The sequence below is a fragment of the Fusarium redolens genome, assembly GCF_020744475.1.
Source record: "Fusarium redolens strain MPI-CAGE-AT-0023 chromosome Unknown BKA55scaffold_2, whole genome shotgun sequence".
NCBI lineage: Eukaryota > Fungi > Ascomycota > Sordariomycetes > Hypocreales > Nectriaceae > Fusarium > Fusarium redolens.
Window position 1 is genome coordinate 1520116 of NW_025763665.1, and position 14168 is coordinate 1534283.

The 14168-nt window shown below is 49.3% G+C and overlaps 4 protein-coding genes across 4 annotated transcripts; 3 read left to right on the forward strand and 1 right to left on the reverse strand.

Annotated features, from left to right (window-relative positions):
• Positions 1 to 353: 353 nt before the first annotated feature.
• Positions 354 to 1182, forward strand: BKA55DRAFT_501208 (peptidase M76 family-domain-containing protein; the record flags this gene model as incomplete). Its single annotated transcript, XM_046186809.1, has 2 exons — positions 354 to 902; positions 955 to 1182. 2 exons carry the CDS (start codon positions 354 to 356, stop codon positions 1180 to 1182), a joined length of 777 nt encoding a protein of 258 aa, XP_046054958.1.
• Positions 1183 to 1491: 309 nt separating this feature from the next.
• On the reverse strand, positions 1492 to 2777 carry BKA55DRAFT_500249 (kinase-like domain-containing protein; the record flags this gene model as incomplete). The annotated part of the gene is made up of 3 exons (XM_046186737.1): positions 1492 to 1608; positions 1657 to 2628; positions 2679 to 2777. 3 exons carry the CDS (start codon positions 2775 to 2777, stop codon positions 1492 to 1494), a joined length of 1188 nt encoding a protein of 395 aa, XP_046054959.1.
• A 1483-nt stretch (positions 2778 to 4260) lies between these two features.
• BKA55DRAFT_684408 (uncharacterized protein) lies at positions 4261 to 6302 on the forward strand (the record flags this gene model as incomplete). Its single annotated transcript, XM_046198637.1, has 2 exons — positions 4261 to 5856; positions 5907 to 6302. 2 exons carry the CDS (start codon positions 4261 to 4263, stop codon positions 6300 to 6302), a joined length of 1992 nt encoding a protein of 663 aa, XP_046054960.1.
• Positions 6303 to 9409: 3107 nt separating this feature from the next.
• BKA55DRAFT_500274 (kinase-like domain-containing protein) lies at positions 9410 to 11958 on the forward strand (the record flags this gene model as incomplete). Its single annotated transcript, XM_046186739.1, has 3 exons — positions 9410 to 11350; positions 11396 to 11495; positions 11549 to 11958. The coding sequence occupies 3 exons, from the start codon at positions 9410 to 9412 to the stop codon at positions 11956 to 11958; spliced, it is 2451 nt and encodes an 816-aa protein (XP_046054961.1).
• Between the last annotated feature and the right edge of the window lie 2210 nt (positions 11959 to 14168).

Below are 14168 nucleotides of genomic sequence, written 5' to 3' on the forward strand. Positions count from 1 at the left end.
AATTGATTGGACTGTGCTCCTGCGCCCTTGTTGAAGAGTTCCCCAGACCCCGATGTCGCCCGGGAAAACAGCACGAATAGGGTCCTTTCTTCGGAAAACTGGTCCAATCAGCCTCTTCACCGCCTGGCCGAATCGGGTTATCGGCTGCATGGCAGAATTTACACTTACGGTACAGGCTTCTGAAGAGGCTAAGGCAAGCTAAGGCCAACTAAATTCAAGCCTTGTGCGAAGGTCAAGAGAGATCACCTTGAGATTCTGAGTCTTACGCCGAATACCGAATTCACTCGCCCAAGCCACAAATAAACTGGACTCAATTAACATACCTTGGACATACATACGCGCGCCTTTGCAGAATGTCATCTGACTCTACACCTCCCCCAGGCGCCCCCGCTGGAACGCCAAGTGCTTCAAATGCAGAAATCAAGAACGACCCTGCAAAAACCGGGTTTTCTCCAGAGATCTCATGGTGGATGAACTACTTCAAGATGATCTCGGGCCAAATGACACCCGAGGGTAAGTTCTTCTTCCGAGAGTATACAACAGAAATCGAGGAGGAGAAAGACTGCAAAGCTTGTGAGAGGGATCGCGACTGGCTCTTTACCTATTCACCTGTCGTTCGCTTCATGTCTGAGAAGATTCAGGCTCTCAACGGACGAATAGACCCTTCCAATGTTCACTGCCGTCGCTGTCCCTCCTCTCTGAGGGCCGATGGCTCAGTCAATTGGCAATCTGGTGGCTTTAGCCCCAATCATGGCATCCTCATATGCGCCAACCACATCAAGAACCGAAAGCATCTCGAGGATACCCTTGCACATGAGATGGTGCATGCCTGGGACTATATTCGATGGAAGAATGTCGACTTTATGGGTCAAAAAGACTTGAAGCACGCCGCATGCACAGAGGTGGGTAAAATAACAATTTCTTTACAGACCAGGATGCTAATTCATCTCAAAGATCCGAGCTTCGATGCTCAGCGGCGAGTGCAGATGGACAAAAGAGGCTTTCGTTCGAGGAAACTGGAGATTGACGCAGCAATTCCAAAATTGCGTCCGCAGACGAGCCATTGACTCCGTCACGGCCAGGTCCACATGCAAGGACGACGTACAAGCAACAAAAGTCGTCAACCAGGTTTGGGATTCTTGCTTCGCAGACACGCGGCCATTCGATGAGGTTTATCGATGATTGCTAGCAGTCTGCTCTCCCATATGAAAATGTGCACGATATCTAAGACGGGCGAGAGGCGCCTTTAATGAAACATGTATGATGCCTTTCTGCCGTATACCTCAATACTATCAATGATACCCCTTCAACACGCTGAACCAATTCTTGTATTCATTTTAATAATTGTTGGAATGACGCCACAGAAGAAAATCCCGTACTCCAACTAATGTGAACGGCCAGGTTCCGTCCTTGGTTATTAGAAATCAGTCAATCAATCGCCGATAAACGCCTTTCAACCGTTATCCATTCATATTATTTGTCGTTATATCATTATTGCCCCTTCTCGCGGTTAGAAGCACGCTCACCCTTGACGCAGTGCTTGATGATCCAGGGATGTTGCTGAATTTGCTCAAGAGGAATTCGCTTCTCAGGGTCCAACACGAGGAGCTTCATTCATGTCAGTACGACGATCCAGATATTGTTGGGGCTGCATACCTTCTTGATGAGGTCAGTAGCCTCAGGACTGACCCATGAAGGAATCGACATATCGGCACGAGCAATCCTTCGTTGAGTCATCACCGGCGTATCCTCGAAAGGCGCTTCACCAACGAGGAACTCATACGTCAGGACGCCCAAACTCCACAGGTCAACCTTCTCGTTGTAAAAGTTGTCAGAGGTACCGGGCTTGATCATCTCAGGAGGGAGGTAGTCAAGAGTACCACACATGGTCTTCCTTCGGTTGTTGGGAGCGTGCACACTCCATCCGAAATCCGAGATTTTAATCTCACCATGGATGCCAACCAAGATGTTCTCAGGCTTGATATCCCGGTGGATGACATGCTTTCGATGCAGGTATCGCAATGCCGATGCCATCTGGGCGATGTACTGAGCTGCCTTCCACTCAGGGAACCGGCTCTCTTTTCGGAGGTGCTTGTACAGTTCGCCCTTACCAGCGAATTCGAGAATCAAAAATACTCGCTTGCTATCGTGGAAGTGGCCATATAGTTGAAGAATGTTGGGGTGTCTCAGGTTGCTTTGAATCTCGATCTCTCGGCGGACCTGCTTCTCCACACGGCCTGCTTGCAATTCATTCTTGTGGAGGACCTTGAGGGCGCAGATGAAGCCTGTTGTTCTCTCTCGAGCAAGGTACACTCGTCCAAACTTGCCCTTACCTAGAGGCCGACCAATCTCGAACATGCCGAGGTGGAACTGCTTAGGGACACTGATTTGCTCTGGCAGGGTAACTGATTTTCGTTCATCTGAAGCTTCATCCGACGTCCTTGAGGAAGAGGGAAGGGCTTTTCTTGTAGGAGATGGAGGAGCGTTGTTGACTTTTCGTTGAGCAGCCTGGGATGGTAGCATTACGGCGGCGTTGGTATTGCTGCTTTGCGACTGGAGGGCGACTTTGAAGAGGTTGGGTCGAGAGGCTCCATGTATACTCTGCGATGTGGTAGATGAGACCATAGTCTTTCTATGTCAGTGATCAAACCATGGTCAAGCGGTCAAAGGGAGCACACCTTTGTCTTGCTGTAGAGCTTGGAGCCGTCGCCGAGGGGATCGTTCTCATCGTTGACGGACATGCGCTCGAAGCGCGCCTCAATTGTACGGGTAGCCATTATTCAGGCAAGGGCGGGATGGGCTGTTGATGTTAGTGAAGGACGAACGAAGAGATGAAGAAAGACGATGGAGGTTTGCCTTTTTGAACGGTTCTGGTGCGGTAAGGTAGGTCGTTGGCTGGGGTTGGAAACCAGCTAGTATAAACATCTGGTTGCCGGGCAACTGATGCCGGAAGCGGCTGGAAATCTGGGGCGAGCTTGAGATCGGACCACTACAAAAGCTTAAGATTATTCATGATTGCACAATTGCCTTATTTATGAAATATTTAAATCAGGTAGTTACTGAGGTATATCGACACAAGTGCAGTAAAGGAATGAAGCACGTTTGCTGGGCTGGTGATTGCTGATCATTGGTTGTGAGGACCGATTTCAACTGTCAGACAGTGAGATCTTTCTTGCACCCTCAAAGTTCCAGGCTGATTCTTGCCATTTCGATCATTTAGTTGTTTTGTACGTGTATGAAGTATCCTGCGTAGTCAGAGTTTTCTTCAGTTATTGTCTCGCCAGTCATCAATGCAACGACTGAGCTCATGGGTCTGTCAATATATCTATCGACGGATAGCGTCAGTGCCGTCTTGCATTCATGCAACATTGAAAGAAAAATTAGGCAAACACTCGCTGTTTGAGACGTGATAAACGTCAACAATCAACCTGAGGATATGTTTACGAGTTCATCTTGGAGGATTGAGGAGGCTTATACATCACAAGATATTCAATCAGCAACGCAACTTGTTATTCGCATGATTGATATCTCAAAGCCACTCACTTCATCTAGTGCCAAGGTAATCATTTTAATTGATTTCATAAGAAACTTCCTAGCCTTAATGCAAAATTCAACGTCATGATCATCATGATCAAGCCATATATCGGCACGTGCTACCCATTGGGCCAATATGCAAGGTATTTACTCCGTACACAGCAAGTGACCGTGGTGGGGACAAAGAATGTTAGACTTATCTTCCCAGAACCGCTTCAAGTTAGATACCCACGATAGCAAAACTCCCTCTTTAGGGTCTCTAACCACCAAATTATCGAATCAGCGCCCAGCAGATGCCAGAGAAACTCATAAAATTCCCCCACCATCCACAGCTGTCCATACCAAGCAGAGAGACCCAGTTAGACGTCTCGAGTCTCTGACCTGACCTAATAGCAACCATTTTAGGCCACCTACGCTACGGAGTTGACTTTTGTGACTCACGCCCTCCTCTGTTTCTTTACCTGACCACTTTTACAATCAGGGTGGATGAAGCCAATTCGTCCCTCATCACTATCTCCAGCCTCACTGCCAACAACAGTAAAAAAAAGCTTTTCAACAGCTTCACCCTTATCAAGGCAACTTAGTTTGTTACGTTCTGGTCCCAGGTTCCGGTTTGCGGCCTGTGCAAAACCACCCCGCGCTGTCGTAGACTCCCGCACTTTTGTGACCTTGCGACCCCTCAACGCTTTTCAACTGCAAACGTCGCAAAAGCGCAAAAAGGACAAGATGACTTCGGCCGCGACGACTCTTAAGGGTCAGCCCCTCGACAAGGCTGTCCTCGAATCTATCCTCCGACGTCGCATGTTTTATACCCCCTCCTTCGAAATCTACGGCGGTGTTGGTGGTCTGTTCGACTATGGCCCTCCTGGCTGCGCACTACAGGCCGGTGTCATTGATATCTGGCGCAAGCATTTCATCCTTGAGGAGGATATGCTCGAGGTTGACTGCACTGTTTTGACCCCTCATGAGGTTCTCAAGACCAGTGGCCATGTCGACAAGTTCGCCGACTGGATGTGCAAGGACCCCAAGAACGGCGAGATTCTTCGTGCCGACCACTTCGTCGAGGCCATCCTTGAGGCCCGACTAAACGGTGACAAGGAGGCCCGTGGCCAGAAGGTGGAGGACAAGGAGGAGGACCCCAAGAAGAAGAAGAAAAAGACAAAGGCTGAAGCCGTCAAACTCGATGACACTGTCGTCAAGGAGTATGAGGAGGTTCTCGCCAGAATCGATAACTATGGTGGCCCAGAGCTTGGCGAGCTCATTAAGAAGTACGACCTCAGAAACCCTGCCACTGGTGTCCAGCCCGCGGAGCCTGTCTCCTTCAACCTCATGTTCCAGACCTCCATTGGTCCCAGCAGCAACTACCCTGGTTACCTCCGCCCCGAGACTGCCCAGGGCCAGTTCCTGAACTTCGCCAAGCTCCTCGAGTTCAACCAATCTCAGATGCCTTTCGCCTCTGCCTCTATTGGCAAGTCATACCGTAACGAGATCTCCCCTCGTGCAGGCCTTCTACGAGTGCGTGAGTTCCTCATGGCTGAGATTGAGCATTTCGTCGATCCTGAGGGTGGAAAGAAGCACCACCGATTCCATGAGGTTGAAGACGTCGAGCTTGTTCTCCTTGACCGCGATACACAACTGTCTGGCAAGACTACGACCAGAACTCTCCAGATCGGCCAGGCTGTCAAGGATGGCCTTGTTGACAACGAGACTCTGGGCTACTTCCTTGCCCGAATTCACCTCTTCTTGGAAAAGATTGGCATTGATCTGACCAAGCTGCGATTCCGCCAGCACATGGCTAACGAGATGGCTCATTATGCCACCGACTGCTGGGATGCTGAGCTCTTCACCAGCTCTGGTTGGATCGAGTGTGTCGGCTGTGCTGACCGAAGTGCCTACGATTTGAGTGTCCACGCCAAAAAGACTGGCGCCCCTCTGGTTGTCCGGGAGCAGCGTGAGACTCCTCTTGTCATTGAGGAGTGGCAAATCGATATCGAGAGGAAGAAGTTTGGTCCTCAGTTCAAGAAGGACGCCAAGACTGTCGAAACTGCTCTCTTGGCTACATCGCAAGAACAGCGAGAGAAGCTGGCCAAGGAGTTGAATGACAATGGCAGCATCACTCTCGAAGTCGCTGGTGTTGCCGACGGTAAGGTCCAGGTTAACAAGGACTCCATTTCCATCGAGTTCCGCAAGAGGGTTGAGAATACTCGCGAGTTTGTGCCCAATGTGATTGAGCCCTCGTTTGGTATTGGCCGTATTCTCTACTCCTTGATGGAGCACAGCTTTTGGACTCGTGGCACCGAGGGTGGTGATGAAGCCCGTGGTGTAAGAACAAATCCCCTGAAGATGCATGATTAATTGCTAATACTCAAAAGGTTCTATCATTCCCTCCCACTGTAGCCCCTACCAAGGTTTTGCTTGTTCCCCTCTCTTCCAACGCCCAGTTCAAGCCTCTCCTTAAGCAGCTCTCCCAACGTCTCCGCAGTGCTGGTATCTCCAGCCGTGTGGACGACTCTTCTGCCAGCATTGGTAAGCGATACAGCCGAAACGATGAGCTCGGTACTCCTCTCGGCATCACCATCGATTTCCAGACAGCTCAAGACGGTACTGTTACCCTACGAGACCGTGACAGCACCAACCAAGTCCGGGCCGAGCAGGAGAAGATCATCGACGCTATTAAGTCGCTTGTGAATGGCAGTAAGACCTGGTCTCAGATTGAGAATGAGCTTCCCAAGTTTGAGGGTCAGGAGGTTGAGGTTGCTCAACGATAGAATAGAAAAGGTTAGAAGAAATGTAATATAGATGCCGTAATGGCACAGTCATTTGTCACAATGGTGAATGTCAAGGCAGGAGTTGGAATTCGTCAAATTGTATCCACGGATCACAAGCCAAAAACATTGAAGTCGGTTTTCAAGAGAAAAAGGGAAAGTTGCTTCCTATCAACGTCTAAAATTTCAGCTGGTTTATGGACTATCCCTTCACCAATAGTTTTGTGGCCCTCGTTGGTCATTACCGTACTCAAGACTTCGAGGTCTCCTGGATGCACAGTATGCCAGTTATCCAAGGTTCAGATGAGAAGCAAGGCTCCCAGTGATCTGTAAGCGACGTGCAAAGACGAGAAGTTCTTGCTCATCGAATTGAGTCCAGTAACTTTACTTCACACTAAGTTGAAGGGTTCCATAATGAGTGTCTTGGGGTAGTGAAATGACTGGTACTCTATAAGGCCGCTGTTGGCTGAGGATACGACTTCTCCCTTGACTTAATAAAAAAAACCCATGGCATCTGATCCTGAATTCAAAAATTGGAGAAGCTGAGATTGGGTTGCAATGGCAGACTTGTGTTGCTGAGGAAAAGGTTGATTATCTCCAATTTAACTGAGAAGTTGGACAGGGTTAAATCATGAGAAGGGGTTTTACTGGAGACATGACATGATATTCATATTGTAATCAAGTTAAGCACCGCAACTATTCAACAGCGTTTACTGAGTAGCGAAGGCCCGAACAGTCAGATGAGGTTGTTTCATGAGGAGTGTCATTTGGTATGGGCCTGGGCTCTGAGCATCGGCGGCTATTTTGCGCCACGGGTAGCGGAAACTTTGTATAGATAGTCTGAAGACATGTTCTTGGCACCCATGACCATCATCATAAGCTTGTGCGACTGGGAGCTTCCGAGATTGGTATATGACACATGATATAGGCCGAGTAGACGCAGAGTTTCGGTTCCATCTTCTAGGAAAGCCACAACTGATTAAAACCGTTACTTCTGTGTTTCCTAGACAGGACCATTTCATGGGATTTTCAAAGAGTTTCTCAAGCGATCTGACAACATCAGAGATCCAGAAGCCAATGGCCGCTAGATGAGGAATGGTGGTGCGTGGCAAATGGGCGCTTGAAACGCAACAGGCGACCTTGGCACCAATAACCTTGAGACAAGCAAGCCAACAATATTGAGAACGCCAAAGCTCGATAAAGACTGCAATGAGGGGCAATTGTTATGTATCATGAGTTGGCCAAGTCTGTAGAACTTATCAACGAGATGATTGTATCGTCATGAACAAATGATCCAAGTTGATTTCTAGTGGCCGAGATTGTTACCTAGTAGGTGAGGCAGCTGGAGACTTCACCTTGGCCAACAGCGGCCCGTGCCATGACCGCTGGTACTTGTATTGACTCAAGATTGGGTTGGATTTATGATCAGCACCAAGCAAGGTGGGGCATTATGGGATCTGTTCAATCCCTTAACTCTCAGGTATTTGCAATTGAAGCTAATGTGAGCTGAACTCCTCTGTTTGTGCGCTCCTGTTGCTTCCCTTCAGTGACGTGTCTAGACTAAGGTACTATACCGTAGGCATCAATAGAGAAGGCACATGTAGCGGAGATTACATATCACTGAGGCTCTCGATTGGAACCTCACCTCATGCACGTTAAAAAGTCCCCCAGGTTCACCATCTTATCCAATGCAAGTAATTGGACCCTATCACCTTCAAGAAGCAACGGGCATGCATTGGCAATCCGGAATCCAGGGGTCAAGTTCCACTAGACGGAAGTCTTAGGTGCCTTACCTGAGGAAGAATTGGAGCCCAGCGCCCCCAGCCCCAGCTATTTAGCGACAGTGGAGGCACTGACCACACTGCCGCCATCCATTGAATTAAGTTCCATAGAACGACAGGAGCAACAGCGCTGCGGGCAGGTGCAACTGGAACGCCACTGGAACTTCCCCGTCACTCTTCATCTGATACTTCTGCGGCGGGAGAATATCTCAGCGCTGGGAAACTAGGGGTCATTTAATCCTCCTTCCCCACCTTTCTTCGTTTCCTCCTTCTGTGCAGGTGGTCCAAACTTGGAAGGCCGCTCCCTTACCCAAACCCACCTGGTTTTTCGTTCTTAGGTATCCATCCAATATCTCCTGTTCTCTCTCATAACTTCAAACTCGCCTGTGCTTGTGCGGCTTCTGGCACTTCAACACCAGCTGCCAACAAAAGTTGAACTTGCTTCTCGTCGCCGTCTTACTCTTCGTTTTGTGGCTACGTGCATTATCCATCATCCCAGCACAGTCCCGCTCGCCCACCTCCACTCCACTCTACCTAACCCCCGTGCTTGTCACTGACGAGCTACCTTGTCTACCTACCTTACTCTGAGTCTGACCCTGACCGCTGCTCCGACACGATTTTCGAATACATGACCTCTCCATCCGGTCGCTGAGAAGGCCTTTTCCTGTGCCCAAGATCAATCTTTGTTTGATCTTTGTTTGGGCGCGCTCCAACATTGTCGAAACCAGACCGCCCAGAACCCCTGTGAGCGCTCCTGAGTTGGTTACCTCCCGTCCACTGCTCGCTATCAGGTCTGGGAGCCAGCAAGCGTACGACCCGCCATATAACCTACTTATATATCGATTTCAGACGGTCTTATCCTTTCTAGTCACCATCAAATAATACTTACTGCGCTCCGCAGTTCAAGTAATCCAAGATGGCTCAAAACAGGTACGTTGCTTCTCCTTAGATCTGTGACATGAGGTCGCGCCTCATGGCAAAGAGGCGGGGTGAAAGTTACCCCTTTGAGCGACACTCGCATATGCTTCGTGGCTCCCTAAAACCATTCTATTCACTTGATGGATTGATGTCGTGCCAATCCTCCTTTCATATTTCTTGACACCGCTGGGATCTACTTCTGGAGTTCATGGCGGCACTCTTGAGGGGGTTCCTCGGTGTCAGCAACCAACACCACGAATAAGATTGCGTGTTCAACTTCAGCAACTAACGATACGCAGTATGTACTCGTCCGGACAGTTCATGAATCCGGGCCCTGCGCCTCGGCCTCCCACCGATCGACCGCGTTTGAACCTAACGCCAAATGCCAACCTTCCAGGAAGCATGGCCAACATGGCTATTTCCCCCATCCGAAGTACTGCAACCTCGACGTACACCGGCTCAACTATCTCGCTTCCGATCGCCCGCCAACAGTCCAACAACACCGATGGTCTGGGTGGAGTCGCTGTCAAGAAGGAGGGTTGGGCGTCGGTCAAGGAGAGCAAGAATTTTATCCAACCCTGGAAGCAGAAGTACCTAATCCTCCGCAAAGAGTCGCTCGATTTTCACAAGACCGAAGGCGGTAAGGTTTCGTACACGCTTTACCTGAGGGATGTAGTCAACGTCGGACGAGTCGAAGCCGCCGGTACCATCTTCGAGATCAAGCGCAAACCAGATGGTTCGTCTAACAGCCCCGGCGACGACGACGGTCAAACCAAAACCCTACAGATCAAGGTAAAGAGTGACGATGACTTGTATGAGTGGATTGATTTTATCTACGGCGCTTGTCCAGGCATGGGCGGAGTCAGCAACCCTACTAACTTTTCTCACGCCGTGCATGTTGGTTTTGATCCAAAGACTGGTGAATTTGTCGGTTTGCCACCAGAGTGGTCGAAGCTTCTTAACTCATCAGCCATCACTAAAGAGGATTATGAGCGCAACCCTCAAGCCGTCTTTGAGGTTTTGGACTTTTACACCGATCTCGCCAAAAGGGCTGAGAATCCCAATCAATACCCCAGCTTGACGCCAACTCCTCCTGCCCAGAGCCAGGCCAACAAACAGCTGGGATATGGCAGTGGTGCTTCTGTCGCACCTCCTCGACCTGCGCCGCCAGCCGCTTCTCAGCGCCCGGGTTACAATCCTTCTCCTGTCCAACCCAATCCCAATGCTCCCCGCCGCCCTGCCCGCCCTGATGAGCGACCTGCTCAGCAGGACCAGCAACAACAGTACCAGCAGCGGCAGCAGATGCAACAGATGTCCCCTAATTACGTCTCTCAGGATGCCCTGAGAGAGGAGCAGCGTAAGAAGCAGCTGGAGGCCCAGAGACAGCGGGAGCGCGAAATCGAGGAGCAGAACCGACGCGACCTTGAAGCCTACAACGCTTCCCTTCCCAAAACCAAGGTTCCGCTTGCCCAGCAGGAGATTGGTGGTGGTTACAGCTCATCATCTTCGCCCCAGCCTAATCGCTACAATCCAACCCGAGCAGCCCCACCTGCGCCAAAGGCCTCGCAACAGCAGAGCAACCTCCAAGCACAGCGACCTGCTCCTTCACCTCCTACCACCTCTCAGCGACCGCCTCTAGCCTCTCAGCCTAGCTCCAGTACTCTAAGGGATCCTACTCAGGCGCAGCGAACTCCTCGCGCCGACAACGCCGCACCTCGTTATGCCAACGGAAACCAGGCATCACAGCCTCGACAGCCCCAGCAACAGACTCAAGCATCGCGCTTACCAGCTCCCGTCAAGCCCCTGAATGTTGCACCCAAGCCCAGTCAATCCCAGCAGCAGGCTGATGGCGTTAAGGCCGCCGAAGCTGCTCTAACTGCCAAGCCATCGCCTTCAGAGCGTAAACAGGATGTTAGAATGTCTACTATGTCCGAAAGTGAGGTTATGGCCAAGCTTAAGGAAGCCGTCTCGAAGGACGACCCCAACATCTCCTATTCTAAGCAGAAGAAGATCGGGCAGGGTGCATCTGGATCCGTCTACGTTGCCAAGATTAAGGAGACAGCTGTGGGCATTGCCCGTGATATTCTGCGTGCCCAGGGCCCTCGGGCCCAGGTTGCCATCAAACAAATGGATCTCGCTCACCAACCTAGGAAGGAGCTCATCGTGAACGAAATCATGGTTATGAAAGACAGCCGGCACCGCAACATTGTTAATTTCTTGGATGCTTTCCTGCGTAATAACAACGCAGAGCTCTGGGTTGTTATGGAATTCATGGAGGGAGGTGCTCTCACTGATGTGATTGACAACAACCCATCTATTTCCGAGGAGCAAATATCGACTATTTGCCACGAGGTATGTCCCTTGGCTCTTCCACACTGTAATTGCTGACACCCGTAGACTTGTCGCGGATTGCAGCACTTGCATTCGCAAAATATTATTCATCGTGATATCAAGAGTGACAACGTCCTACTCGACGCTCGTGGAAACGTGAAAATCAGTAAGCCGATCACCAGTAACATTAACAAGTCCATGATGCTGACATGTCTGCAGCCGATTTTGGTTTCTGCGCCAAGCTTACAGAGACAAAGTCCAAGCGAGCCACCATGGTGGGAACCCCCTATTGGATGGCCCCCGAGGTTGTCAAGCAGAAGGAATACGGTCCCAAGGTCGATATCTGGTCTTTGGGTATTATGGCGATTGAAATGATAGAGTCCGAGCCGCCATACCTTAACGAGGAACCTCTCAAGGCTCTCTACCTCATCGCAACAAATGGAACTCCTCGGCTCAAGAAACCTGAGAAACTGAGCAAAGAACTCAAGGCATTCTTGTCTGTCTGCCTGTGCGTGGACGTTAAAAGCCGTGCCTCTGCCGATGAGCTCCTAGCTCATGACTTTTTGCGTCATGGTTGCCCATTGGCTAGCTTAGCAGATCTTCTGGCTTTCAAGAAGCACGCCAAATAAGAGGGTGCACATGAGAATATTTGAGGAGTGGGCGCTCATGTCGCAGCCCGACATTTTAAATGAGGTACAGAAGCAAGGCGATGCATATATTCCCCCACAGATGGTGTTTTTCTCTCTTGGCGTTTACGGGCGAAAGTTCTTTGGCACCTCACACTTGGCAAAGACATTGCGTATGTGCGTATGCCTCTACCTACTTGGCGGCATTTAGCCATGTTGTCCAAGAAGCCTCCCTACGCGGTATCGATGATGATGACATGCGACGAAAGCTCGGACAAATACCCAATGTATTAGGAGGCGGGTGACATGAGGGACTGGATGAATCCTTTTTTTTTTTTTTTTTTTTTTTTTTTAAAAAAAAAAAAAAAAAAAAAAAAAAGACAGAACAGGGGAAGACTGTCTGCCCTGGCCATTAATCAACAGTGACATTTTGAGCGCAATTGGGAACTATCAGACGCAGAAGAGTCACTCTGAAAGAGCGTAATCAAAGGGCAACGTATATAGAGAAAACATGAAACTGGGTGACACAGCAATACTGTATATACCCTGGATATGTGTGAACGAGTTTCTATCTGATGTAAGATTGTTGAATCTGAGTACAGGAATCCGAATCTTTCCCAGGATTGCATTCTATCTACAGCATATGTTTACAATGCATCCAGACCAATTGCTCTTGCTCTCTTGAAAGAGCGACTCCTGGCGGTGCCGTGTGTCAAAATCTTGAATCGAAGAAGACAGTCAGCGACCAAGCCGATGTTCGATGATTTCTAAAATAGTGTCCGGGGGTTACGGGCCGCTATCTGAGACAAGGCCAAGAACCAGCAACGAAACTTGACTGGGGAATGTTGGTGATAGCTCTGAAAATACCACTGGTAAAGGGGAGGAGATGGTAAGAGCTGTGTTTCGAGATACTCATGATAACCCCTGAGCGGTGTTGTATGTACGGGTAGGGAGTCCAGACAGGGGGGAGAGTAGGGCTTGTTTCATCGGGAGGCTAATAGATCCTCCGACAACAAGGTGCAGAGTCTTGATTGGTTTTGCTGTTAACAGGGGGCTGAAAGGGGAGATGGCGAGGTGTCATCAATGAAGCCAATTGGAGTGTGCTCTTGCGAGAGCATGAAAAAGAAAGAAAGAAAGAAAGAAAGAAAAGGTAGAAGTATGATGATGTTGAGTAGTGTAGAGTTGGTGTAGACGGCGGCTGGCGGATTGAGTTGAGAAACATTCGAGTCGATGCTCAATGTTACGAGCGAGTTGACAGCACCAAGTCGTGGAATCTCAATGCCGAGTGACAAGCAAGACAGCAATACTAGCATCTTTAAACCTTCAAGCATTGGAGAAGATTTGTTTGCTTATCGTGAAAAGTTGCAAAGCATAAACAATAGGGGATAATACCTCGACACCAAATAGCACCCATATGTGGTATTGTCAAGTACAGTACAAGTTGAATGACAGGACTGACATACATAGAGAGAGTTAGAGAAATGGCTTGCTTGGCAGCCAGCCCCTTAACCCCCTCGCTACTACTTCATTGACTTCTAAGACGGCAATGGAAGAACACCAGTTCAGCTCTTCCGCGGTTATAACTTTGACCACAGTATGTATTTAGCAGAGTTCCCGATGCACAATGCCGTAAATGCTCGGATGCTTACCGACTTATGGATATGGATATCCATGGAGGATGGATGTGGAGAAACAGGGCCTGTCTGTGCACAAACAGAACAGAACTTTTTTGATAAACGGAACAAACAAAGTAGAGCTGGGGACAGCAATTGAGAGGCAGATACAAAGTTGAAGATATCCTGGCGAGCTGGTTTCAACTTGAAAGCGTCCAGGTCGTTTATTGGTATGGGAGACTCAAGATGAATCCCTGCGAAACATCCATTGATAGATGTTCTAAAATTGTTCAATGTTGGAGGACCATGTTAGAATTTATGGAAAACAGACTGGAAATGGTAACAACTCATGTCTCGGGTTGTTTATTATGGCTCAAAGTCCACGGGTGATCAACCAACCCGTCAGAAACAAGTAGGAACTGACATTAGGTTTCGTACCTGAACCTGTCTATGCAGGTAGCCTTCCGGCATCTCGAACCATCAGATCTTGGCTTAATCAATGGGCAGGCCCATCAACCAACAGGCAACGCTATATTAAGTGTAAGGGCCTTGGGCAGTGGGTGAGTCGTATTCATAGCAATTGAGTGAACAAACATGGAA